The 27,941-nt window shown below is 40.3% G+C and overlaps 1 protein-coding gene across 20 annotated transcripts in view; it reads right to left on the reverse strand.

Moving 5' to 3' along the window:
• The window catches only part of Dlgap1 (DLG associated protein 1), a 772,435-nt gene that overhangs the window by 204,639 nt on the left and 539,855 nt on the right, over window positions 1–27,941 (reverse strand). For 4 of the 20 annotated variants that reach the window (XM_090353416.1, XM_090353405.1, XM_090353417.1 and 1 more), the window contains exon 2: window positions 4,786–4,899. The exons of the other annotated variants lie outside the window; for them this stretch is intronic. In XM_090353416.1, the coding sequence (XP_090209542.1) occupies window positions 4,786–4,899 (114 nt within the window). The remainder of the gene's footprint in view (window positions 1–4,785; window positions 4,900–27,941) is intronic. 20 annotated transcript variants of the gene reach the window in all.

The raw sequence follows: 27,941 nt of genomic DNA on the forward strand, positions 1-27,941 counted from the left end.
AACAAATTACTAACCTACCTAAAGGAACCATTCAGCAAGCTTACAGGGAAATCAGTTCTAGGGGGAAAATGCAAGGATACAGACAATTAAGAACTTGGAGAAGTGAAACATTGTTGCTGAACTGGGAAAGCCAGTAAAATTGCTAGATTTGAGACAGTTTCTTTTCTTAGTGTCTTAAAGTTCAAGGCCAAAGTTAGACTGTTGAAGTACAAGTTTTTAAAGTAAGCATACCATTTGTAAGGGGCCCAAAGAGTGCAATGCTACACCCTTTTGATGATGTGCCAGCTGCTGCTATGGCAACGTAGTCAAAGGTTACAGTGTCTTTCCACTTCAGTGACCCAGAGGAAATGATTTAGGAAATCTAAAGAAAAGGTAAACCTTGCAGCTTCCTGAGAAAGACGTCATTGTTATTGGCCATAGCAGTTAAAGAGATTGAAATCTGATGAGACAGGGAGCCAGAACAGAAAGGAAAGAGCACAGGTATTTATTTGTAGACCCATAGCTCATGAGTTGCAGCTCTGAACCATCTTAGGGGAAGGCTGTGCCAGTAACATTCAAGAAATAGTAATAAATCAAGTGCATGGGTGTATGCTTATAACCTTAGCTACTTTGAAGATGGGTCAGTGAATTTGAAGATCACCCCAGGCAAAGTTAGTGAACACTTTACCTCAAAAACCAAATAAAAACAAAAGGACTGAAGTGTGGCTCAAAAGGTAGTGTTCTATCTGGAGTACAGAATGAAAGGAGCAATCTGAGATCTCTTAAGTATCATAGTAGTTGTATTCATGTACTGCTTTGTTGAATGGCAACTTCTTTTTACAACTACTTACAGATAAAATTTAAAAAGCAAACAAATTTAAAAAGATTATTTATTTTGTAATGCTTATGTCTCAACACTAACAGTCCAACAGATAACTCACACTTGGTTTCTACTTTAGTTCTTTTTGCTTTAATTTGTTGTCAGAGTATTAAACAAACAGATCCTCCTATTTCTGCCTCCTATGTATTACAGGTACAAATCTTGCCTCAAGGTCTCTATTTTCAATAAAATAAGGAATAGTAGGCATTATTTATTATAGTTGATCTCAACCTAAGTTACAAGATATTATTTGGGTGATCAAAAAAACAATAATCCATAGTCCTCCTTTACTTCCAGAATGAGTATGGATGCCTGCCTGCCTGCCTGCCCGCCTGTTCACCATATATTTTTTTTTGTCAGTTGTGGGGCGTGAACTCTGGGTCTGGGCACTGTCCCTGAGCAATTCGGATCAAGGCCACAGTGCCACTTCCGGTTTTGTTTTGGTTAATTGGATATAAGAATCTCACAGTCTCACGAACTTTGTTGCCCGAACTTTCGCTTTGAACCATGATTCTCAGATCTCAGCCTCCTGAGTGGCCAGCATGTGCCCCCTCCCTCCTTTCTTTCTTCCTTCTTTTACCTTTTTTCCCTCTTTCTTATGTCTCTTTTGTGTGCTAGTGCTAGTACCTGAACTCAGGGTCTGGGCAGTGTCCCAGTGGAGAGAGAGAGAGTGTGTGTGTGTGTATGTGTGTGTGCCAGTCCTGGGGATTGAGCTCAGGGCCTGGGCACTGTTGCTGAGGATTTTTTTTTCCTCAAAGCTAACACTCTACCACTTAAGCCACAGCTCCACTTATAGCTTTTTTTGTTAGTTAATTGGAAATGAGTATTATGAGATGGCCTGAGCTGGCATCAAAGTTCTTAAATCTCAGCCTCCTGAATAACTAGGATTACAGATAGGAGCTGCAGGTGCCCAGCTCGTCTCTTGGCTACCACTTGAGCCATAGCTCTACTTCCATGCTGGCTTTGAACCTCCATCCTCAGATCTCAGCCTCTTGAGTAGTTAGGATTATGGGTGTGAGCCATCAGCATTTGACAAGGTTATTTTCTTATAGCTGAAATATCATTAGACACTGAAATATCATTAGAGTACATTGCATTTAGTCATAGAACAGGAGAGAAACGCCATCTAATGGGGCACACTTCCAGTTTCTCTCTTCCTTTCTGACCCTCCCTCCTTATTCTGTTACTTCTTCAAGTAGTTTGATTATTTGCTGGTAGTAAATAATTCAAATGTTAATTTCATTCTAGAGAATGTACATCCTAGGAAAACTGGGAGAGATAGATAGTGGATACAGAAATAAACAAAGAAGTGAATTTCAGAAGGAAAACACATGAGAAGATGACTCCCATGGTTTTATTCCTGAGTTGCTGATTTGAGGAGAGAATGTCTCTGCAGAGATCTGATGACCAAAGCAACCGGCTTTTAAAGCATGGCATGTAATAGCTATTAGGGAAATGAAAAATAGAGGCATTTCAGAAGGCTGATATCCTTCTACTCAGTAGATATGTTAGCATAAGAAATAAATTCATATACACTAGACAGACAGCCAGTGGAGAAGAACATTACTGTCCTCTATTGACCCACAGGCACATAGCTATTCATCTGCCTCATGTGTCCTTTGTAGATGGACTGGTGCTGATATTTATTCCCTTCTTAGATTTTCCCAAATGCAGCTGAAAGAGGATCACAGCAGTTCCCGGAGGCCTGTGAGCTGTGGCTCAGAGCCATGGGTCCTCAAAATACTTTCTTCATAGGGAACCTTCAAAGGTTTCATGATTCACCGTAGTAACTTCTGAAACATTTAGCTAATTATTATTATTATTATTTTTTGCCAGTCCTGGGCTTGAGCTCAGATCTTGAGCACTGTCCTTGAACTTTCTCAAAGCTAGAGCTGTACCAGGTAAGCCTCAGAACCACTTCCAGATTTTTTCTATGTATGTGGTACCGAGGAATCGAACCCGGGTCTTCGTGCATGCTCGGCAAGCACTCTACCACTAGGCCAAACTCCCGGCATGCTAATTACTTTTTAAATCCTTTATCTCCAATTAGTTAATACATTTCTTCCCATCTGGAATAAACAAAGCAATCCCAGTTTTACCCTTCTGCTCCCTTCTAGGATAACTACATAACTTCAGGTCCATCCTCAACAACCACATCAGCAGTAGCTATCAGCTTTCATCTGTGCCACAGTTTTCCAAAAACTCTGTATGTTCTAATGTCCCATGATGTTTATAGCTGTTCCGAACAAGGAGGAGAGTAAATATTATAACATTAGCTTGTCAAATGAAGCTGAGATCAGGAGAGATTAGTAAGTAGTGCCACAGAGCATCATGCTCAAGCCGGGGTCTACCGTTCATAGCCCAGGAATCCTTTCCTTCTCCAGACCTACAGATGACTCTTGGAGAATAAGTCTTACATTCTGAGAAGCTATGGAGCATATGTTTCAGGTAAGTAAACAACTTCTGAGTTTTTTTTCTAGAGTTTATGCCTAGAGAAAAAAAATGAATCAATTAATCAATATTGGTTCATATGAGTTCAGATAAAAATGACTTTACAAGTAGCTTTAATTCCATTCCTCCCCCCGGATGAACTTCTGGTACCACCGTTTACTGACTAATAGATGCAATCGGACATTCAGTGTCAGTGATGGTCCAATGTCTGAGAGTTGAAGGCATGTGTGCCTGAGACTCCTGTAGAGTGGATCATCATGGGATGGGAAGTCGGAATGGTGAGGTTTGGAGAAATGAAAATGTGTGAGATTTGGGGAAATCTGAGAGCCACAAAAAGAATGAAGACACTTAGAAAGCCCAGATGGCTGAAATGGCCCCCATGTCTTGTAAACACATAAGGGCTGAGACCAGTGCCATTCTGCAGTGCAGAGATGTAGGAGGAGAGGGGATGGATTTAAAGCTGAAGCGGCAGAAAAGGCATTCATCAAGAGCTTGAGAATTGAGAAGTCACTTATGCTTTTGGCTGATTCTTTAGCAAGGGGGGGGGGAATGGTGAGTATTAGTAAAAAAAAAGAAAAACTTTATAGCTGCAAGGTGACCCCTGAACAATGTTTCCCTGAGGGCAGGGTATTCAGTAAGAGCCACCAGATAAATGGGGGTGCATGAACATTGGCTGGGGTGAATGGCAACCTTTCTAAGCTTGCTGAGGAAAGGTCAACAGCAAGGAAAATATCCACATTTATGGAAGGAGAGCTGAGGAGTGAATCACCTGATAATTTGGCAGACCCTGGAAGGGATAGGAGAAGTGCCTCTGCTACTTTAATCCTTTCAGTAGTCCTAGGAAAACAGCCATTGCTATTTCTGTTTTACTGAGGTAAAACTGAAACTCACAGAAAGGTGAGATGACTTGCCCAAGGTAACTCACATATCCAAGGTCATAATAATTCATAAGAGTCCGATCTGTCTGACACTAAAGCTTTTAATAACAACATGCTATCTCTGATGAATCCCTAATGAGTGAGTGGATAAATAAACTAAAACTAAAAAGTAAAAAGTAAAAGACAATGGAGTGCATGCTTCCACTTAACTGTACCTAGAAAATAAAAATGTAACTACTAAAGTAATCATAAGATTATGTCACTGATTTGCTAGCAATCTCCAAAGAGGGCTTCCTATAATAAACGCTTAAGATGGTTGTGAACAAAAGAGTGTTCATTTTGGCGTTTTGGCTCCTTTACCTGCTGTTACTGTTTTAAGTAGATGGATGGTTTGAGGGCAATGGGAAAACTTGAATGACAGACACGCCTTCCAGGGTGGATTTAGGGGTTTGGGGGAAGAGCACTCAGAAATGGTTTAAGGTTCCTTGGAAGGCTTTGCTGTGAAGTTCAAGTTCCTGTCTACTGCTGTTTGCAGACATGGTGATCATGTGCTGGCCTTCTAAGCGCTTTTAGTAGGCTCTCAGATTCCCTACTCACTCGGCTCCTTTGCATCTTCTTTCCAGCTGGGAGAATTGTTTTTCTGCTCCACACAGCTTTCACCTTGACAAATGCGACTTGGCTTAAGTGTCCCTGTAGCCTTTTTAGCTTGCTCTTCTCATAGCAATCACAGAATAAAGAAAAAGAAAAGAAAAGAAGGCAGGAATAGAAGAATTACATACAATATGCTATGCAGATTGCTACGTATGACTGTCCTTTTCCCATACAAGAGACCTCCCTGGCATCCGCCCTTCCTTAACTCTGAGAAGCCAGAAGCTGGTATAAAACTTCATTTACCTCAGATTGTTTCAAATTACCTTTTCAGGACAGGCAGAACCTGTAAAACAAGGGTTACACCCTTTACCACAGCTCTATGTGTTCTTAAAATGCTCTTGACTGAAAAGAGCTTTGCAAACTGGTAATTTGTTCATCAATTGACCCAATGTAATTATTCTCAGCCAGGAACATGATACCCATCTGTAGAGAGGACCTAGCCCCATAGAAGTTTCTGGGAGGAAATATCCCAAGAATATTTTCTAAAATATTGAGTCTCTAGACTCAAAGGAATTTACACATTTTAAAGTCGATCAGGTAAATTTAGAGGATGGATGAAAGAAAAGACTAAAAGTAGCTTTCAAAGTACATCAAGCAGAGTGCAGTATTAAATCACAGTACTTCTGAATTACCAAGTGGTTTTGAAGTGTGTTCCCATAATTCTCTTCTTTGGGGAAATACCATTCATTCGGAGCAGAATGTCCGTGTGTTATATGTGGGATCAGGGCCAGAGGCCACTAAGAAACATGGCAAAGGGGATATCAAAAGACTGGAGGCCTCCATGCAAAGGCAGTGTGGTGCCAGCTAACAAAGATGACACTGTTGGGAAGATACCTTCGTGATCACCTCAAGTAACTAAGATACTTAGACTCCAGTAGCATGGAGGAACAGGAGGAAAACACATATTTATTAATTGCCAGGGCTGTGGTTTAGAGACCGTGCAGGCTGGACACTTGTGGGTTTTGTCATCTCGGTTTTACTTCTGCCTCTTCTACTCACAGCCCATGCTTGTGCACTGAGGGCCATTTCTTGCCCCACTGGAGGCCCTGGTGTTTGAGGAGGGAGCAGGAGGAGCTAAGCGCATTGCACATCCTGTTCACCAGTTGGTGATGTGCCAGCACTGCTGAGTGGGCTAAGCCTGCTCAATGTGTGAAGATCTTGGGATCTTCATTTGGAATGCTGGACAAACATAATCACACCAGGAGGAAAGCCTGGAGCACTGGACCCTGATGGAACCATATTATAGAACCTAGCGCACAAGCATTACAACACACACACACACACACACACACACACACACACACACATTCCAAGATGTTACTAACATCATCACAAAGAAGAGAATGCTGGGACTTTGTGGCATTGAATAATGTGCTAAGAAATATAGCTAGGACATGGTAATGGAAACTGGAAGGCAAATCTTTCTCACTCAAGTTTCTATGCTCTTTTCTATGCACTGTGCTTTTGTCTAGAGTTTAAAAACCCAGCTGGTGCCAGTGGCTCATTCCTAGAATCCTAGCTATACTACTCAAGGAGGCTGAGATGTGGAGGATTGTAGTTCCACGCCAGCCAGTCAGAAAAGTCCTCAAACCTCCATCTCCAGCTATCCACCCAAAAGACAGGCTGGAGCTGGTAGAATACCAGCTGAGCAAGCAAACGGAATGACCCTAAGACCTGGAGTTCAAACTTCAGCAAAACCAACCACCACCAACAAAAATCCCTAGTTACAATTAATTTCCCATTAAAAGTAAAACTGAAGTGTGAAGTTACTGAGAGATACAACACTACACCACTTTGAAGATTGTAACTAGTAGTATTAGATGCTTGGAAGAACCAAAATGCTTAAAGCAATGGCTGCAGACAGTAGTCTCCACTCAATGGTTATAGCAAGCTACACAATATGGTGACATAGAAGCAATAATAAAACATCTGAGAGAGTACAAGATAAAAAGACAGAGGTTTGGGCAAATGGTCAATATATTTATCTTCATTGGCTATGTAGGAGGTAAGTCAATCTGGAGCCCATCTTGGTTTTATGAGCACGTTGGCAGTATGTCTTCGGCATCTATTTTGTGGGCGTAATGGATCCATTGGTTATACCTTTGTATTCCACTTCATCTCATTGGTTTGTAGCTAGAATTCCTAGCTCCAAAAACTGAGTTCCCAGAGGCAAACTAGAATTACGTGTGTGCTGTTTAGAAATAAGATAGAGGTAGAGGATTAGTCTGCAGAACTGGACTGCAGATTCATCAAAATGAATCTGTAACATTGTTTAAAATCTTAACTAATCTCCCAACATATAATCTGTGCTATACAGATACCAATTATTTGTCAAATTTGTATGAGCATGATTTGATTTCTTTTCCTTTTTTTTTTGCCAGTCCTGGGCTTGGGCTCAGGGCTTGAGCACTGTCCCTGGATTTTCTCAAGGACAGGGTTCTACCACTTGAGCCACAGCACCACTTCTCGCTTTTTGCTATGTATGTGGTACCGAGGAATCAAACCCAGGCCTTCGTGCATGCTAGGCAAGCACTCTACCACTAGGCCAAACTCCCGGCCCCTCCTTTTTTTTTTAGTGGTGTCATGGGACTTGAACTCAGCCTGGACTCTGTCCCTGAGCTCTTCCGCTCAAGGCTACTGCCCTACCCTTGAGCCAAGCCCTACTTTCCATTTTCTAGAGGCTAATTGGAGATAAGAGTCTCAGGTCCTTTTGTGCCCTGGCTGGCTTTGAACCTTGATTCTCAGATCTCAGCCTCCTAAGTAGCTAGGATTACAGGCAAGAGCCACGGTGCCTGGCTCACCCCACCCTCTTTTTATTTTTTTTGTCTCATAGATCATCTTGCTCAGGCTGGCTTTGAATGGTGATTCTCTAGATCTTGAGTAGCTAGGATTACAAGTACAAGCCACACATTTCTGGGTGAACCTATCTCTTTAATACAAAGTCTTACAAAAGAAAGAATGAGCAAATAATAGTACTATTTTATGAGTATAAATCTTTTCTCTTAGGCTGGGAGTTTGGCTTGGTGGTAGAGTGCTTGCCTAGCATGCACAAAGACCTGGGTTCAATTCTTTGGTATACATACATAGTAAAAGCTGGAAGTGGTACTGTAGCTCAACTAGTAAAACTCTAGCCTTGAGACAGCCCAAGGACAGTGTTCAGGTCCTGAGTTCAAGCCACAGGACTGGCAAAAAAAATTGGTACACCACACCTGGCAGGAGAGTTTGTGAGACTCTTATCTCTAATTAACCACCAAAGCTGCTGTTACTCAAGTGGTAGAATGCTAGCCTTGAGCAAAATAGCCTAGGGACAGCATGCCCTGAGTTCAAGCCCCAAGACAGGTACCAAAAACAAAAACGAAAAAGAAAAAAGATACAGCAGGGTACTGTTTTATCAAATCAAGTCATCTCAAATATTGACATATTAGTAGTTGATTTGAAAATTATTAATTTTGAAATACATTTCATAAAATAGTTCTCCTTTAGTTTCTCTATTAATTTTAGATGAGGTTACAAAGTATTATGAATCATTGACTTAACTCTTTGGCATCTGCAAGCAAATACATAAATCAAATTGAATAGGGATGACTATTGAAGAAGATATCCATCTTCCATATTTCATTACTGTCATTGAATGATTGCTTCTGAGGCTCTCTCACAATACCATTCATAATGCCTGCAACCATACAGCATTCAGATGGGTTACAATAGAATGCCTCCTTCCCAAATCCCATCCACCCTACACTATCTGCAAGCCATCAGATGACATCTTGATGCTTGGTATGTAGAAAGCAATATATTGGTATCCTTAGGCACCTGCATGATACAAAATTTCCATTTCACAATAATTCAAGGAAGGTGTCTCTTGGTATCTTAACTTTTAGCTGTTTTGACTCTGCAAGCACCAGACACAGGAGTTGTCACATAGCAGGTGCACACATAAGTAGGAAGTATGCAATGGCGATTTAAATGGGTATTTCCAGGCTAGTTCAAGCCACACTGAAAGGAAATGTCCCAAGTACAAGGCTCCTTACAGGATTCCTGGTAAGGTTTGCTTTAAATTCACTTAAATTCTCTCATTTGTTACATGATTATTGAGCTCATGGTGAGTGCACCCTGAGGTACTAGAGAGCAATGTGTAAACATGTTCTTCCATGATGGGGAAGGTAGAGGACAGACATTAACCAAATAAGAAGCACATATGTGCAATGGTGACATATGCTTTGGAGAACAAAAGTGGCAGGGAAGGGACAAAGGGAAGGAGGCAGAGACCATGCGGAGGAAGCCGATAGGAAAGGCAGTGGTAACTGCACAGTCATTGGAGGGTGCTGAAAGGAAAGTATTACTGAGCAAAGATCAAACAGCCAGGCAAAATTGTTCTCCTGCCTGCAGGAAGGAGGAAGAGCAGGGGAGATGGTCCACAGAGAGGCTAGACCTTGTACACCTGATGACAGGTGGAGGCCATGCAGGCAGAATGCACGGAGAAGATAGCATTGGAGGGCAGCGATGATGGATGATACCCATTCCCAGTGTCTCTTTCAGATAGTTGTGAAGACTATGTTTTTTTTTTTATTCAGGGTGAGCTGGAAATAAAAAGTTGCTTTAGATTCCAGACTGATGTGTACTGGTTTAAGAGAAATCGGTTACTTTGCTGCAAGGCATAGTGGTACACACCTGTATTATGACCTACTTGGAAGTACAGGCAGGAAGATCACAAGTTCAAGAACAAGATGGCTAAATAAGCTGAGTATTGATGAACAAAAGAAGCTGAGTATTGGTGGGTCATGCCTCTGTAATCCTAGCTACTCAAGAGACTGCATCCTCAAGGATGGCCAGACAGAAAAGTCTGCAAGACTCCATCTCCAATTAACCAGCAAAAAGCCAGGTAGGTTGGAAGCACCAATCATGAACATATAGGCCAAGTGAAATCTAACTAGACTGTTGAGCTCAAGCTTTGGTATGGGTAATAAACACAAAAAACAAAATAATATTAAGTAAGGATGGAGGCACAGCTCAAATGGTATAGATTGTTGCTGTTAGGTTCAATTCCCAGTATGAAAGAGGAAGAGGAAAGAAAAAGGAGGAGGAAGAAAAGAAGAAAGAAGAAGAGCATGAGAAGAAAGATGAGGAGGAGGAAGAGGAGGGCGAAGAAGAGGAGAAGGAGGAAAAGGAGGTGGTAGAGGGGGAAGTGGTAGAGGAGGAGGAGGTGGAGACTCAGAGATGAGATAGGAGGCTCATGCCAGAATCTGGTTGTGGTGGAGGTAAGGAGAGGATAGGGCTAATAGGTTTCTTAATGATGATTCAGCTGCACACAGTGGAAGAGATGATTCCAAAGCTCTGACCTGGTCAAAGATGGAATTAGCTGAGATAAGGAGGTTCAAGATAGGAGCAGATTGAGGAAGAAGGTTTAAAATTGGAGTTCATTTGGGCTGTATTCAATTTGATGCCTAAGGGACATTTGAGCAGATATGTTGAGTTGGAAGCTGGGAATTCTCTCTTTCTCTTTCTTCCCTTCTCTTTCTTCTCTCTCTCTCTCTCTCTCTCTCTCTCTCTCTCTCTCTCTCTCTCTCTCTCTCTCTCTCTCTCTCTCTCTCTCTCTCCCTCCCTCTCGCCCTCCCTCCCTCCCCCTTTCTGTCTGTTTCTCTAGCAGGTCAGGCAGGCAATTTGAGCTGAAAGAAATCCCTTGCTCATGCCTGTGGCACTGTAAGCTCTGAGAATGAAGGAAGTCACCTAGAGAATGAACGTTAATGAATGAATTGTCTAAAAGCTGTGATCATCCAGCTTTGCTCCTGTCCTGGGAGGAGAGAACCAAAATGCAGCCAATACAGTATGTGAGGAGGATCAACAGTGCCTGCTGTCCTGGAGGCCCAGGGAAGGAAGAAGTGATGAATTGGCTCACGCATTGTCCTCCTTAGTTTTTGTTTGTTTTCTTGTTTGTTTTTTGGTCAGTTATAGGGTTTGAACTCTGGGCTTGGGTACTGTCCCTGAGGCTAGATAGAATTCGACTCCTTTGACCCACAGCTCCACTTCTAGCTTTTTCTGTCACTAATTAGAGATAAGAGTCTCTTGGACTTGCCTGCCCACACTGTCTTTGAACCATGATTCTCTGATATCAGCCTCCTGAGTAACTGGGGTTTCAGATGTGAGCCACTGTCACTCTTAGTGTACACTGGGGAACAGTAATGTTACCTCTTACATTGGCTGCTTTATATGAAGGATTCTGATGCTTATTAGTTTGTTTTCTTAGCAAGAAGTGAACTTATTCTTTTTCTTCCTCTCTCTTTGGAGGTGTGTTTTTGCTAACTTTCACATGCACATAGAAAAAGAATCCATTTTATGTTGGCAACCTTCTCTATACATATAGACAAATAAAAGAAAGAAGGAAATACTTAACCCTTTGGCCTGCTAAATGCTCAATCTTCTTCACTATTCTCTCTTCTTATGTATTCTACTTAATTGAAAGTAATGTTGTTCCTGACCCATTAAATTGATTTCACTAACCACTAATTGGTTGTGACCTGGAGACTGAAAAACACTGCTTTTAGAGCATCAGGCATAAAACTAATAAGAAAGACAATGTTATTCATCTTTTTATTCTCCCAAAATGATTCTGAAAAAGTTAATGCTTAATACATGACTGTTTAATGGGTAGTTTTGAGATCTGAAAGTAAACTTCTTACACTGAGCTCTTTGGAACTTTTGTTACATTCACTTTATTGATTGCAGTTGTGCAGAAAAACATTCTCTAAAAGCTTTTCATCTTTAAATGCAGATAGACATGAGGGATTTATTTACTTATTTATTTTTGAGGAGGGGTCTCACTAAGTAGTCTAGGCTGGGCTCAAACATGAATTCCTTCAGCTTTTGCTTTTTTTTTTTTTTTTTTGCCAGTCATGGGCTTGAGCTCAGGGACTTTCTCAAGGTTAGAGCTCTACCACTTGAGCCTCATCACCACTTCCGGCTTTTTTTTCCCCCTATGTATGTGGTACCAAGGAATCGAACCCGGGTCTTCGTGCATGCTAGGCAAGCACTCTACCACTAGGCCAAACTCCCGGCCCCAGCTTTTGCTTTTTAAATGCTGGGATTCTAGCCAATTTTTAGCCTGTTGGTTTTTTTTTTAAATCACTTTCAGCTCTGAGTGTCATTTTGAATAAGTTCTTGTGCAGCAACAAGTCAGAGAAAGATTTGGGGGTCAGAGGTGGCCACTGTAGTGGATCGAGTCCACCTGATGCAATGTTATCACATACACATAGCAAGACGAGGCAGCCATGTGTTAGAATGTTTTTCTGATCCTCACATATATTTACCATCTGTGGTGAATATACAAACAGACAAACAGCCAGATTCAGAACCTAGAAAGAAAGAGATTTTCTTATATCTTAGAACAATTCATCACTTAGGAAGAGAATCCACAATCCCCAAGTAATAGACAGAAACAGTGGGTAGTAACATGTTTTGGAATGTAAGATGTTCAACCACAGGAATAACACAGAATTTAACCTAGGCAGTTTCTTTGACACAAAAGCCTGGCACACAGCAAGCCCTCAGTAGATACTACCTGCATTTAAATTCTTCTCCATAGAAAATAAAATGGGTGACAAAGAAGGAAGTAGAATGTTTTGCTATGGTGCAGTTCTTACCTAGGTGGCTTGACACAGGAGAAAAGCAGTTTGAATGAACAGGATAGATTTTGCAATCTACTTGCACTCAAAACTGACTTTGCAGAAACCAGATTTTTGTCTAGCTAAGTGGACAACTACTTAGGAATATTTTTACTAAATAAGATAACATTACAGAACAAATCTACTCTAGTTTGTTAGGATTTCCTTTCAGGATTCAGAATCATAGTGAAGCCTCTCATGGGACTATTTAATAGAAACATACTATAAAGACCAGATGCTTTGTGCCTTGGGTGAGAATATCAGTGAACTTGGAGTGGAAGGAGAGTGAGGGGGGTTATGAGGAATGTCCACAGACTTTTATGTAGAAAAGGATGAATCAGCCAGGGTTCTAAGAACAGGACAGAAAACCAGAATTATTTTAAGGTATTGTCAGAGATGACAGTTCAGGCTGGAAGTGATGTAGCAATGTTTGGGCACAAATCTTATCAGGGAAGCATCAGTTTTCCTCATACGGCCGTTCAACTGATTAGGTAAGGCTCATCCACATTATACCTTTATGTAAGGTCAATAATAGTAGATTTACTTTTGCAAGAAACATTAAGGTTTGATTCATGTGCTAGGTCATATAGCTAGGCTATATGACTCACAGATGAGAAGCCAAATGGAAGCTTCTGGGGCCCAAGGCCATTTTAGAGATGGACAGGGCTGTTGCTCTTACAGATTTTCAAGTCTCCTCAACTTGTGAGCTCATTTTGAGAGGAGTTGTAGTTTGAGTAAATAACCTGAGTTTAGGCCGGTAGTTTGGCTTAGTGGTAGAGTGCTTGCCTAGCATGCACGAAGACCTGGGTTCGATTCCTCGGTACCAAATACATAGAAAAGCCAGAAGTGGTGCTGTGGGCAAGTGGTAGAGCACTAGCCTTGAGAAAAAAGCCTAAGGACAGTGCTCAGGCTCTGAGATCAAGGCCCAGGATTGGCAAAAAAAATCCAAAAAACAAAAAAAAACCCAAACCTGACTTTATGTTAGAGTCCCTTCGCAGCAGCTCAGGAGGTCTACAGAGGCCATCAGTGAGTGGCCTCTATTGTCATGGCTTTGCACCCGGCACCCAGAAGGGGGCTTGGCATGTAAATTTAAGAGTAAGAGACTAATTTGTAAAATGTTTATTTCTAGTTGACAGATGAATAAGGAAACCTGCAGTTACCTGAAATGTTATACTCATATGACCAAGAGGAATTTTAGAAACCAATCTTTAAGCCTTACCAACACTTTAGCTGGGTGTCAGTAGCACATGGCTATAATTCTAACTACTCAGGAGGCTGAGATGTGAAGATCTTGGTTTAAAGCCAGACAAGGCAGAAAAGCCCATGAGATTCCATCTCTGAAACAACCTGTAAAAAGCCAGGCTGGAGGCCTGACTCGATTGGTAAAGCATTACCATGAAACACACACATACACACACACACACACCGACACAAAAGATAAATATAGTTGGTGATATTTAGACAAATGAAAGAAGACTACCAATGAGTTAGCAGGGGGAAATCGAATATTAATATAAAAATGATGAGCTTGAGACCTGGCACCAGTGATCAAGAATTTTTATAATTCTATGCTTTCAAAAAACAGTATTAACCTAAAAATAATCAAGATTGCTGGATAGTGCTAGGTACTCAGGAGGCTGAGATCTGAGGATTGCAGTTTGAAGTCAGCTGGGGCAGGAAAGTCTGTGAGAGTTTCATTTCCAATTATTCAGGAAGTGGAGCTGTGACTCAAGTGGTAGAACATTAGTCTTGAACAACAAATCTCAGGGAAAGCACCCTTGTGCTGAGTTCAAGCCTCAGGACTCTCCCACCACCCTTCCTCTCCATCCCCTATAGACCCAAAATAAGACTGCTTTAACAACCTGTAGATCCACTTACGACTCTTATGCACTCACTGTATATAACATTTATCACCTAGGTTTTAGACCATTTGCATACAAATGAGTCTCATTTGCCAACCTATTAGCAACTTGAAGGAAGGACTGCATAATATGATAGAGAGCAAATTAATACCTATCATCCTTATTTCAAGCAGAGTATCTTACAAAAACAAAAGTTCTCATTCCAGGAAGGTGAGACAGGCTCTGTTGGGTTCACAAGTATCAATGGGCTGGCCAAGGGAGAGTGTGAATGTGGTAGAGGTACTTCATAAGCATGCATGAAACCTCTTACAATTTTAAGAAGGGAATTGGGCATTGGTGGCTCAGGCCTATAATCCTAGTTACTCAGAAGGCTAAGATCTGAGAATCATAGTTCAAAGCCAGCCCAGGTAGGAATGACTGTAAGACTCTTACCTCCAATTAACCACCAGAAAGCTAAAAATGGTCCTGTGGCTCAAAGTAGTAGAGCACTAGCCTTGAGCTGAAAAGCTGAGAGACAGTGCCAGTTCAAGCCTCAGGATTAACAAAAATAATAATAATTTTAAAAAGGGGAAAAAGAGGTAAAGGAGAGGGTCCATTGCATTCAGGTACCCTCTACATGAAAAATATATACTAACCAAAATGTTAACACATAAAAAAGTGTTTATGAAATCTCTGTGTCATCTGAATTATGCCTGATCCGCTAATCAGCTGAGAAATAAAATGTGAGAACCTTTAGTCCTAAACTTTCCTCTATCCATACAGCAAAGAGGAAATGGAGCGGTGGCTCCAGTGGTTAGTGTGTGTTAGTCTTGACTAAAAAGCTGAGACAGTACCTAGGCCCTGAGTTCGAGCCCTAGGACTGGTACACATCACAGGAAGGAAACTAGACATCAAATGTGGGCAAGCAGGAGGGAATTCAACAGAATGTTCTCCCAGGCATGAAGGAGCTGGAGGCAGGTGCTTGAACACATGAGTGTATGTGCGGGCACAGAGTGCTATGGCAGTTGGGTATTTCTGTAAAGAACTTCAGGGAACCAGGACCACATCCAGCATCCCACAATACTGCCAGGTCAAGGGAGCCCCATTACTGGATCAGGCAGAAAAGAGAAACTCCTGTCTTACTCTAACTACTCCCAAGCACATTTTGAGTCAGTAACCCATTATTTAAAAATAATAATATAAAGGGAGATTAAAAAGAGATACCAACATAAAGTACTTATCAGTGTAAAAAAATGCACTCTACAGAAGAGGGTTCCAAGATGTTTTGGAGATGCTCCGTGTATGGTTTCTCTGAGAGCTGTCATCTTTAGAAGCAGCTTAAAGAAGCCAGGAGGGCTGCCAACACAGAACCCTAAATCTATTTGTCAATTCCTCAAACTCCCCTTCCCATGACATTTTTCTTGTCTTTTCTTTTTTGGGGGTCAGTTCTGGGCCTTAAACTCAGGGCTTGGGCATCGGCCCTGAGCCTCTTTTTGCTAAAAGGTTAACACACTATCACTTGATCCACAGCACCACTTCTGTTTTTTTCCGTGTATGTGGTACTGAGGAACTGAACTCATGGCTTCCTGCATGCTAGGTAAGTACTGTACCACTAAGCAATATTCCCGGCCCTTTCCTCATCGTTTTCATATGATTCTGTGGCAATTTCCTAACATCTCATTTATCCAGTATGTGAATCACTACCTACGTGGCTAATTGGTGGCAGAAGTGGGGAGAATTCAGGTCCTTTTGGCCATGTGCAGTTCTCAATTCATCCCATTGCAACAACTTAACCTAAATATTAGAATCTACCGAATAAAAAGAAAAACCCAGTCAGCATATATGAACCCTTGCCCATTTCTTTAAACTGTTTTCATCTGTCTGGATCCACAGAGATATCTTCTATATTCAGAAGAAAGAATCACAGCAAATCCCAGCCTTCAGGACCTTAGATTTTGTGTCAAATACAGTAATAGAAAACACAAGTGTTCTGGACCTGTACAAATGCATTGCACATCTTGGTTTTTATCTAGTCTATGCCAACCTTTCCATGATGAAAACTGTAATGATGGGCAAGTGACCCATGTCTGTAATCCCTGCTATGTAGAAGGTTGAGATCTGAGGATCACAGATTGAAGCCAGTGTAGGCAGAAAGTCCATAAGACTTTATTTTTTTGCCAGTCCTGGGTCTTGAACTCAGGGCCTTGGCACTGTCCTTGGCTTTTTCAAGGCTAGAGCTCTATTACTTGAGCTAGAGCACCATTTCTGACTTTTTTCTATGTATGTGGTACTGAGGAATTGAACTTGGGTCTTTGTGCATGCTAGACAAGCACTCTACCACTAGGCTAAATTCCATCCCCACCATAAGACTTTTATTTTCAATTAACTACCAGAAAATAGGAAGTGGCTCATGTGGTACAGTGCTAGCTTTGAGGATGGAAAAATAAGGAAGAGTGCCCAGGGAATAAAGGCAAGCCCCAGTATTGGGACAAAGAAACAAAACTGTAATGAAAGAAGAAGACCTTACTCAAGATAGTAAAAAATCATCTCTGCATATAGAACTAAACAGAACCCTTGCTAATGTCAGGTGTACCCGATTATTCCTTCTATCTTGAGAGTCTCTAGATTTCATTCTTCAATACTTTTCTCATTCGTTCCCACAGACCCACAGTGCACTCTGGGTTGAACCATGATATTTTTCCTCTTAGAGACATTTTGAGTTACCTAGAGAGTCACAAGGTGGATGCATTTCATGGCAGAAAGACTTTCTTTTGATCATTTCCCTCATGCTGTTGGCAAGTCAAGCTGAGCTGGTGGGAGCTCTTCAGTTGTCCGTGCTCCCCGAGCACCAGCGTGCTGGCTTTGTGCCAATCACACTCCACTGCACTGGAAAAATGGGCACTTCACTTCCTACTCAAGTTACCAATTGTTAGTTTAGAGTTTAAAAGGGATATTGAATTAATAGAATAATTAATTAATTATTGAATTAATTAAACTCCATTTATGATATTCTGTTTGACCAAAAGGCCCTCTCTCTCTCTCTCTCTCTCTCTCTCTCTCTCTCTCTCTCTCTCTCTCTCTCTCTCTCTCTCTCTCTCTCTCTTCTCTCTCTCTCTTACACACAGAACTTTTCCTTTGTTTGAGAGAGATATTTATTCTTTAATATTTTCATTATTTTTAAGTAGTTGTACAAAGAAGTTGCCATTCACTAAAGCAGTTTATGAATACAGTGCATCTGCCTCACTGACACCCCTGTCAACATTCTCACCTGCGCTCCCAACCCATCCTTTTACTTACTTATTTTAGATTTTTTTGGCCCTTTAACAAAGCAGTTTTTGTGTACAATTCTTGTTCAACTCTTGAGCTATGTAATCTCTTCAAAATCTTTACCTCCCCCCTTTTACAAATTAGAAAAAATATTGTATGTTTTCCTCATTTCTGCTTAAGGCAATCAGATTTCCTGATGGGAATTATGTGGATGCGACACCATCGTGAGGTGGCAGGGGCAGAAATGGGAGACAGGAGGGGCAAATTAATGTGTCCCCTCTTGAGTCAGGAGGCACAGGAGGCAAAGTCACCTTTCTCCCTGCACTTCCACTTGCCTGGCAATTTCTCTTCTTCAGCTGGATCCACGGCTACTCCCAAATGTAAATTTTGACCTGGTTTCATTGTATTAAATACATGGGGTACAGAGGCAAGAATGGCTCACAAGACTTTCTCATGAACAGTTTTGTAAGTCACAATGGGCTTTTTCTGCCCAGTTATATTGTAGGTGTAATATTTTTTTAAGTTTCATGAATGACATACTATTTCTTTTGTTTGGATTTATTGAATATCTCTTCTTTTGTTCCTGTACTACAGGGTAAGCAAAGGAGACATAAAAGTTTTATTCTGGAGGCATTTGAGTATCATGAAATATTTAAGTCAGCGGTTTCTAAGTACACGTGATCAATAAAAGCACAAGGAAACTAGGACATCTGACCCAATTCTCTTGTGGGCCATTTGCATAGACTCATCTAGGAGGATTTAATTCAGATAACATTCTACTAACTTTATGAAGGTATTTGTAGATGTAGGTTAAAAATTCTATTATTACATTAACTTATTAATCACCAATGAAAAATTTCAATGTTTCTAAAGAAGTTGATGATATAAAGCAAAGACTGATGAAAGGCTGAATGTGTTATAATTTCTGCAATTTATCTAACCAATAATTGGTATACAGAATTGTTTACTAGAGGATTCATCATGGGATCATCTGTAGAAGCAAACACTGACAGTGTATAATGGTCCCACAATTCTATCGCCTACCTATTATTTCTTACCTATATGATGGTTAAGATAGACAATGTGGTCTGCAGGAGGTCAGGGGTTTGTTCTGTTAGACACTGTGTTCCTAGAGTCTGCACATGTGCCTAGCGTACTGTAAAATGGGCACTAAACATTTGCCAAGCGAATGAACAAAGTGGACCTAGATAATTGACACAGAAAGATGGCCCATATACTATTAAGTAAGAAAGGCTAAAGACTGTACAGTAAAATGATATCACCTAAACTAGAAGAAATGTGTGTGTGTGTGTGTGTGTATGTGTGTGTGTGTGTGTGTGTGTGTGTGTGTGTGTTTGAATGTATAGAGCATATCAAGAGAAAGTGCTTTCAAACACAGGAAGGGGACACAAGGTGGAGTCTCTTGCTTTGAACTCTATATCATCTTCTACTATTTGATCTTTTTCATAATGACCATATTCTACTTTTTTGGTGTTATTGGGGTTTAAACTCTGGGCATTACAAGGCATTTTACCCCTTGAATGGTGTTTATAGAACTTTTTGCTTTAGGGTTTTTGTTTTGTTTTGTTTTTTGGTGACAGGGTCCCACTTTTTGCTTATCTGGATTGGTCTGCAATCTCCTGTTCTATTTTCTGCATAGTTTAGATGAAAGATGCATGACACCCTGTTTGGTTGATTAGTTGAAAGGGGGGGGTCTCATTAACTTCCTGGCCTCCAATCATGTTCCTCTTAATCTGTGGCTCCCCAGGGAGCTGGCATTACAAGAATGAACCCTTGCCTGGTCAGTACTTTCACGAAAAAGTATGTCTGTGGGAAAATACCAAACCTACCATCACTGTAGATCTGGTTCTTTTTAGAATTTGAGGTGTATTTGTTTATTTATTTTAGAATGTTGTCTCAAATAAAGTAGAGCCCCACTAAGTAGAAAGCCCCAAATAGGGTGTTATCTGGGAAGGGATGAAAGCTGGGCTAGAGAACAAGAAATTGGAATACTGAGTCTTAAATGAATCAGCATTAGAGAATATATTTTACTTCCCTGTTTCTTCAACTTCAGTTAGAATTTTACACTGAAACTTAAGAAAATTTATATGTAACTGTATGTGAAAAACCCATATGTTCTATGGTAATCAGTACCACTTATTTTCAGTGAGGTAAAATAGCTTATTTAAACTTTGCCATAGGGTTTAGATTCATCTGTTTATCCACAGCACTCTCCTTAAAAATAGATGGGATGACATTTGTGGGTGCTTTAAAAAATGTCTGTTGGAGAAAGAAGCAGAACTTTAACGCCATTGATCATTTCTATTACATAAAAATGGCAAGTTTTCATGAAATGGAGGTTTCATATTCTCCTGTATCTCTGTATACTTGGGAGGTGGATACTGGAAGAATCGATGTTTGAAATCAGCTAGAGCAAAAAGTTTGCGTGATCCATTCTCAACCAAGAAAAAGCTCAGTGTAATGGCACATGCCTGTAATCCAGCTTGGTAGGAAATAGGAAGAAGAGTCAGGCTGCCCTGTCTGCTGTAGGGACACAAAGGAATGTAAGGATGATGCTGTGTATAGCCTTATTTAATGACATTTGTATAAATCTGCCAAAAATAAGAAAAAAATGAATATTAGCCTTACACCTGTTGTCATATGATTCTGTAGGGTCTGGGGTAAGGATTAAAATAAGTGGAGATGAAAATCCACTATCACCTCAAATATGAAACTGAAAACTCTTGCCAATTAAGCCAAAACATTGTAATCATTGGTTGCGATCTTGTTAGCCCTGCTGAGGGCAGAGGGTGGGGACCAGGAGGAAATGAAAGCCAAGGAGTGTAACACTTTCTACCCAGAATAGTGCATGTAATTTCACATCATAGAGACTTTATTTATTAAAGAGTACAGCTTAGGAGGAAATTGCATTTATTGGGTCATATGAAAGAGGAAATCAGATCTGTATCTTCCACGGGGCCTCAGTTCTATCTTCAGTTTTACAGGGGTTTGCTCTGAGTGCTGATGAAAAGCCATAGGGACAGATTCCCTTTCTCTGCTCCTAAGTGTCCTCACAGGATGTGAGGGGATTTGCCCAGTGAGAAGCTTCACTTTCCCTTCTTCTCCTTTATGAGTTGAATACGTGGCTTGTTCCAAATTAGATTTGCCACCTGCTCCTCTCTGAGGTGACCTGCTGATCTGAGGCCCTCGCAGTGGGTCGGTAAGTTAAGAGGAGAATGAGTTTTCAATGTAGTCCTCAGGAATCCACCTGGCAAAGACAGGCCTGCATAGGACATATTGTTTATTGCTACATTTTCCCCTTTCTTAGATTTTACAGACGCTCTTAATGGCCTGGGTGTCCCACTGTTAGGAAGGTTTGTGCTTCTTTTGAGTGCCATGGTCTATTCTCAGCACTTGGTGGCATTTTGTATACGTGATAAATACTAATAAAGAACAATGGTGCAGGTTCTCAGGTCTCTGGGGCTGGCTACAGGAGAACTCAGAAAGAAGAGGAAAAATAAAAGAAATTTCTAACACAAAAGCAAGATTTTGTCTCTCATTAGGCCCAATTGCTATCTGTGAAGAATTTTGGTAATAAAATGGCACAGAAAATTTCTGTGGGGGAGCCAAGTGTGCAGAATAGGTTTTCAAGATCTGTTTTCTGTCTTCCTTCCAATTTGGGGTGTTATGATGTAACAGGATTTTGGGATCCAAGCATATGTTGTTTTCTTTTTCTTCTGCTTCTTTCATGTTTAAACCTGCATTTTGATTAATTAGTTCTCTTCCCTTCAATAATTTAGAATGTTTATTTACTCTCTATATATGTATTTGTTCATTTAATTTTATTTATTTATTGAGAAAAGAGATAATATTTAAGTACTCTCCGTCTTATTTTTTTGAGATATATGACACAGGTATGAATATCTTAATTTTGGCAAACAACAGAGATGATCATTTGTTTTGTTTATTTTTTATTCCTTTCCTTTTGGCAGACAGAGGTTTGAACTCAAGGTCTTGTGCTTGCTAGGCAGGCATTTTATCACTGATCCACTCCAGCTTTTTCTTTCTTTTTCTGTTTTTTACATTATTGTTTCTTTGAAACGTATACAAATACATCCTCCTCTTTTTCATAAATAAAACTCTGAAAAGTGCTGAAGTGTCTAAACAATTAGATGTAATTAATGATTTCATTTTCATTTTGAGCACTTTCAGGAACCCAGACTATAAAAGTCATTGACAGTGCGAAGCAAACACTGAGTAACCTTTCTTCCTTGCACATGTCTCATTCATAAGGTAATTTGCATTCCAAAGGTGAACATGACATGCTTTCCTACTATTTATTTTTTGCAATAAAAAGATAGTAGTTGCATCAATTTATAGACTTTGCATTGAACATGACAGACTTATGTTTTCTACAGGAAAAATGTCTATCCGGTTTTACTTTCTGTGGTAGGTTAGATATAAAGATTTATTTGCTTCAGACATTGACCAAGGATTCATGAACTTTCATTATTTTCTTCATCCTATGATACCTGTGTTCACAAGATACAATTAATCAATCATTTCCGGTATGTATTCACTCACATAAATGGATATCTACTATGAGTCAAAGACTAGGAGTGAAAGACAAGAATGCTTTTAGGATGTTTTCCCTCAGGGATCTTTCTGCCTACTGAAAGGAGTGGTGGGATTATTCAGATGAAGGAGCAATAAGCACTCAAGTGAGATGGTTATAGTCGAGTGTAGAAATGGCTAGAACATTCACATATGTTCAGCATTAGTATTCATACTGAGTTCAAGGAAGTGGTAATTGAATTGAGAATTACATGATAGACAAGACTTTGCCAGTTTGGTAGGGCAAGAGGAGGGCTTTCTTTCTAGGAGAAGGGACAACTTGGGGAGCTATGAGTGTATGTGAGAGATACCAACTTGCACACAATACATGGAGAACTCAAATGAACCAAACTTCACTGTACACCTTGAGTATCTCAGTGTGAGGGCTAGAAATAGATGAAACTAAAAGTATCCAGACTGTGTCAATAATAGTCTTGACTTGGATTAAAGGCATAAGAGGCATTTTTCAGAATTTCTTGATTTATCTTTTTGTATCATGAGTGGACCCCTGAGAGCAATAGAATATGACATCTTTTGTTTCTGGGCACGTGTTTCTAAGATGCATGCTGCTTGGTCATGGAAATTCCCCAAATAAGCCTTCTGAATGAATCCCCATTTTTTTAAAACAGGACATCCTACCATCTGCTCGGCCACCCTACTCTGTCCTGTCTTGCCCTCATTTGCTATTCATTGATTCTCTTCTCCAAAGAACTCACTTGGACCAAAGCCCCACAAATGGCTGACTCTTCCATAGTGTCTTCCATGGATGTCCTCTAACTCAAGCAGCATGATACCTCATATTCACATTCAGACACGCACTGAACACATATAGGACCTCTCCACCCCATACCACAGTCTTTGGCATATCATCTTCTCATATTAATGCTTAATTCCTCTTTGTCAGCTCATTGAGAGAATCATCTTTCCCTTGGCGAAATATCACTAACTGTATTCATTTCCTCTGATGGCTGTATTGAGTCACCCAAAGCTCAGTGGCTTCAAGACAATGCACATTTATTCTCTGACAGTTATGGAGGCCCGAAGCCCCAAGTAAATCCAATAAGCAGAGAATAAGATAAGGGCAGAGCTATGTGCTCTCTGGAGGCTCAGAATCGACCTCCTTGGCTTTTCTATTGTCAACATCTACAATATTTCCTGGTAGGCCCTTCTTTCATCTCTGCTTTCATGGTCACTTGATTTTCTTCTGTGGTTAAACATCCTCATAAGGAAACTTATGATTATGTTTAAGGCTCACCCAGATAATCTAGGATAACCTCTGACCTGAAGATACTTAATGTAATCACATATGCCATGTCCTAAATACCAGGTAAGATAAGATTCAGTTTCATGAGATTAGATATGACCAAATCTAGTACCATTATTCATTTTTTTATTGTAAGGGTGATTTACAGAGTGGTTAAAGTTACATTAAGTAATGAGTATATTTCTTGTTGAACGTTGTTATCTCTTCGCTCTTTTTCTCCCACTTTCCTTCCCCCACAAGCTCATTTCTAACATAGTGTCTTGTGGGTATCACTGTTGTATTGGTTTACCCTATGTCCTTTGTCTCACCATTTTGTTATTTCCCTTCTCGTCCTCAATCAGATAAACATATATACAAGATACAAGGTACCAGAATAAAAAACAGTGATTATAGGAGATAAATCAAACAGGGTAAATCAGAGAAAAAAAAGAAATAAGTTTGCACAGTTTATTAAAAACAAAAACAACCCCCCTAAAATACAAATAAAAAAACAAAAAACCCCCAAAGACCCCAAGCCTCTTGTTTTCATATCTTAGAATTCATTTCGATTAGCATTATTTTACATGATCATTTGTACATATCTATTGAGCTTTGTGATCTTCTGTGAGGACTATCCTAGACATATACTAATTTTTATCAGTGAGGGAAACCATGGAGCCTATGCTCCTTTGGGTCTGGCTTAAGTTACTGAATACAGTTTTTCCAAGTCTTTCCAATTCCATACAAATGGGGTGTGTCATTCTTCTGATGGAAACATAGAATTCCATTGTGCATATATACCACATTTTCTTGATCCATTTGTTCACTGAGGGGCATTTACTACAACCCATTACCAGCAACTGAGTAGTGTGTGGCAGACATTATTTCATGAGATGGATACCACTGTTATCTCCATTTCAAAGTTGAGGAAACTGAGGCATGGAAGGCTAAGTTACCTGTGCAGGACACAGAAATCTTAGAGGATTCCAACCTAGTTCCAGTCAACTCAAAAGTTTCTACTTACACAGTCCTGTATTGTCTCTCATACTTTCCAACTTTAGGAAACTATGAGAAAATTGGAAAAAAATCCCCAGAAGCTTTGTACTAGTCCCTCTCTATGCTGTACTTGGAAAGAATTCTTCCACCCAGAGAAGTACCAGTTCCGTGACTGGATGACAACAGAGAACCATTTGCATCTCCAATGAAAGAACAATGGAAGTCCCCTATGTAGGGTAACGTCAGCAAGGACCAACTGAGCTTGGGAAAAACTAGTATGGAAAGACTAATCACACAAAATGATCCCCACTGAAAAGGACAACAGAAATGAAACAGAAATGTCAGGCTCAGCTACTTTCACTGTAAAGAATATAAGAAAGACTGAAAACTCGTGCGAACATGGACTGCTGTTGGAGAAAGCATAAGAAGAAATAATATTATAGCATGACAAAAAGTACTTTGAAATGATGAGTAATAATTACTATCTCTGACCTCTGCATGTCTGGAGATCAGAAAGCAAATGAACACAGTAGCAGATAGTGGAAAATTCGGGATTTTTCTACTGTCACTACGTATTACAAAGAAAAAGTAATTTCTCTCCTTTGAAGAAGGAGCTGGAGCTGGCCCCTGGAATCACACAGATGAAGGAATCCATCCCTTAATATCAATTTCACTTAGGATAATCTGAACTTACTTCTCTCATTGGCAGAAATAGGAAGATGAAAGAATCTGGGTGAACTATCTTTGTAGGAATGATAAGCTGAAGAATCTCTGCACCTAAACACCTAAGATAAAAGGTAGCAAAGCTTATTAAGGAGAGCAGCTAAGAATTTGTGCATGGACCACAGTGATGAATAAGAGAGTGAATACATAACTTCAGGGGACTGACAGGCTAGTAGAAGAGTCAAACAGGTAAAAGTTTTAGAAACAGAAGAGTGACAAGGAAATGATGTATGCTGTGGGAACATAGTAGAAAAGGTACCCAACTCCAACGCCAGACAGAGAAGACTTTCTGGAGAAAGTGGTATCTTACTGAGATTGGGAGGTTGAGAAGGGAGGAGAGGAATTTGAGGGGAGTGGCTGGAAGAGACCGGAGTCTACTCATGAAAAAGTCCTGGGGAAAGCACAGGACAGCTAAATTGATCACAATGGCCGAACTGCAAGGCAGAGAGAGAAAAAGTCAGGAAATGAGGTTGCCCCAGTCATGTCACTTCCTGTCAGTCATATTAAGGAGTTTAGACTATTCTGAGAATGAAGAAGAACCACTGATTTAAAAAAATATGTATGGTCTTGCTGGCAGCCAGTGGCTTATGTTTATAATCCTAGTTACTCAGGAAGCAGAGAGATTAGATCACAGTTGGGACAAAAGTTTGTGAGTCTCTTATTTCTGATCAGCAAAAAGCAGGAAGTGGAGATGTGGCTTCACTTTTTTACTGATCTAAAAAGCAAGAGATAATACAAAGCCCAGCACTGAACTCCGCCCCACAACCTCCACCCTCCCCCCGCCCCCCCCAAGACATGGTTTTGCCATGAGGCAGCTTAGCTAGGGTTGCCTCAAACTTATGATCCTCCTCTCTCTGTCTCCTGAATATGGGGATAGCAGCCAGCTCTAGCACACGTGACTCACTGAACCAGTTTTCAGAAGATTTCATGATTCTGGCTGCATTTTAGAGAGATCCTTATGGTTACAGTATACAGACTGAGCTGGACTAAAGGACAATTAGAGTGAGACGATCAGGTAGGGTGTGTTTATAACAATCTAGGAAACAAATGGTGGATATTTACCTGGGATAATGAAAGGAATGGAGAAAAATAGAAATAAGATGTGTGGAATCTGGAGGGTCTTCTATTCCTTTATCATTCAATTTGTATGGATGCCATAGAGACATGATACAAGAGGGAGGCAAGGACAGTATTAAGACTGTTTCCACATTTCTGGAGTTTGTATTTAGGGCTAGGCTGAAGGCGTACCACTACAGCCACATCAAGCCACAATCTCTATGTTTCCAGGTTGAAACAAAAGTTAGTGGTTCCATTACTGAAATAGGAAACACAGATTAAAAGAAATGCATGGAAGTGGATGTGGAGCTATAGGTCTATAATGCCAGCTGTTTGAGAAGCAGAAAGAGCACAAGTTTGAGGCTCAATGGGGCACAGTTAAAATAAGATCCTATTTGAAAAACTAACTGTGCAGGTTTGGATGTGATGGGTTTTGAGGAATGCTTTACTTTTGTGTTCCAGACTGGGTTCCCCAGTGTGTGAGTATGAATGAGGTCGCAATGAATAATAATATCCAACTTCAGGGGTATATTTCAGTCCTCTCTCATCCATGTTCCTCCTCCAGTTAATTCTGATTGTGACCAAGAATGGGCTTCACATAAACTTGGGAACAAATCTGTTGGCTGTGTTGTGCCAGCTGCCTTGCTGTAGTGCCAAGAGCCTTTTATGATGGTGACCATCTGTACCAATGCCTCCACCTGAGTCACTGCTGTCCTTACTTGGTAGCTGCTCCCTGGATTTGCTGTGTTTGTGCATGCATGCATGTGTGTGAGTGTGTGTGTGTGTGTGTGTGTGTGTGTGTGTGTGCATGTGTGTGTGTGTACGTGCACGTGCGCACATGCATGTGGGGAAGGTGATGGTTCTACTTTCTCTGGATTTCTCCCATTAGTTCATTAACAGTAGTTTATGCATGTATGTGTAAATAATAAATACCTTTCATCTGGTGTTGCCAAAAATCCTTTAAAGGGCTGATAATTGGCCAAATGCAGAAAAAAGTGAAGAACATGATGCTGTCCTTACAGTCTTAAACACCTTGTGGAGTTAATTTCAGATGGCAATAGTGCATAAGAAACCATGTTTGGATAAAAGTCTTCTCATTGTATACATAATAGGAAATAGAAGGTCACAACTCAGTGTGTAAAGGGTTGTTTTCTATTTCTGCCCCGCTCCCCCTTTCCCCTGCCAGATTCAAGATGGTAGAAGGGCCATCCAGAAGTTCAGGAAAAGAATATCAGAATCAAAGAAGCAAAAGAAAAGAAAAACTAAACTAAAAAACAACAACAAAAATAAAGTAAATGGGGGACAAGGAATGACAAGGAATGTCTGGAGAGATGATGTGCAAGAGGAAAAGGGGAAAAAGAGGAAAATACAATGAGCACCTTTCCAATTCATAACAATGGACCATGCCTGAGCTTTCAACAGCTGCAAACAGAATGAACACCTGTGAAATTGGACATATTTTAAACCCTGATGTAGGAATAGGTACCATAGGTCTTATTGTTCTTAAAACTTAACTGTGACAGACTAACATTCTACAATCCTAAATCCTGTAGGTTTAGTAAATAAGTGATATTTCAAAATACGATGTTTAAAATATGAGAGTGGGACATGGGTGATCTCTGAAGTGGAATTAAGTATGACTAGCAGATAAATGTTAAAAATAACATGGTGAACAATTCAAAGAGAGTAATGAAATTTCTTCTT

The sequence above is a fragment of the Megascapheus bottae genome, chromosome 19 (assembly GCF_031878675.1).
Source record: "Megascapheus bottae isolate mThoBot1 chromosome 19, mThoBot2.hap1, whole genome shotgun sequence".
In the NCBI taxonomy this organism is placed as follows: Eukaryota; Metazoa; Chordata; class Mammalia; order Rodentia; family Geomyidae; genus Megascapheus; species Megascapheus bottae.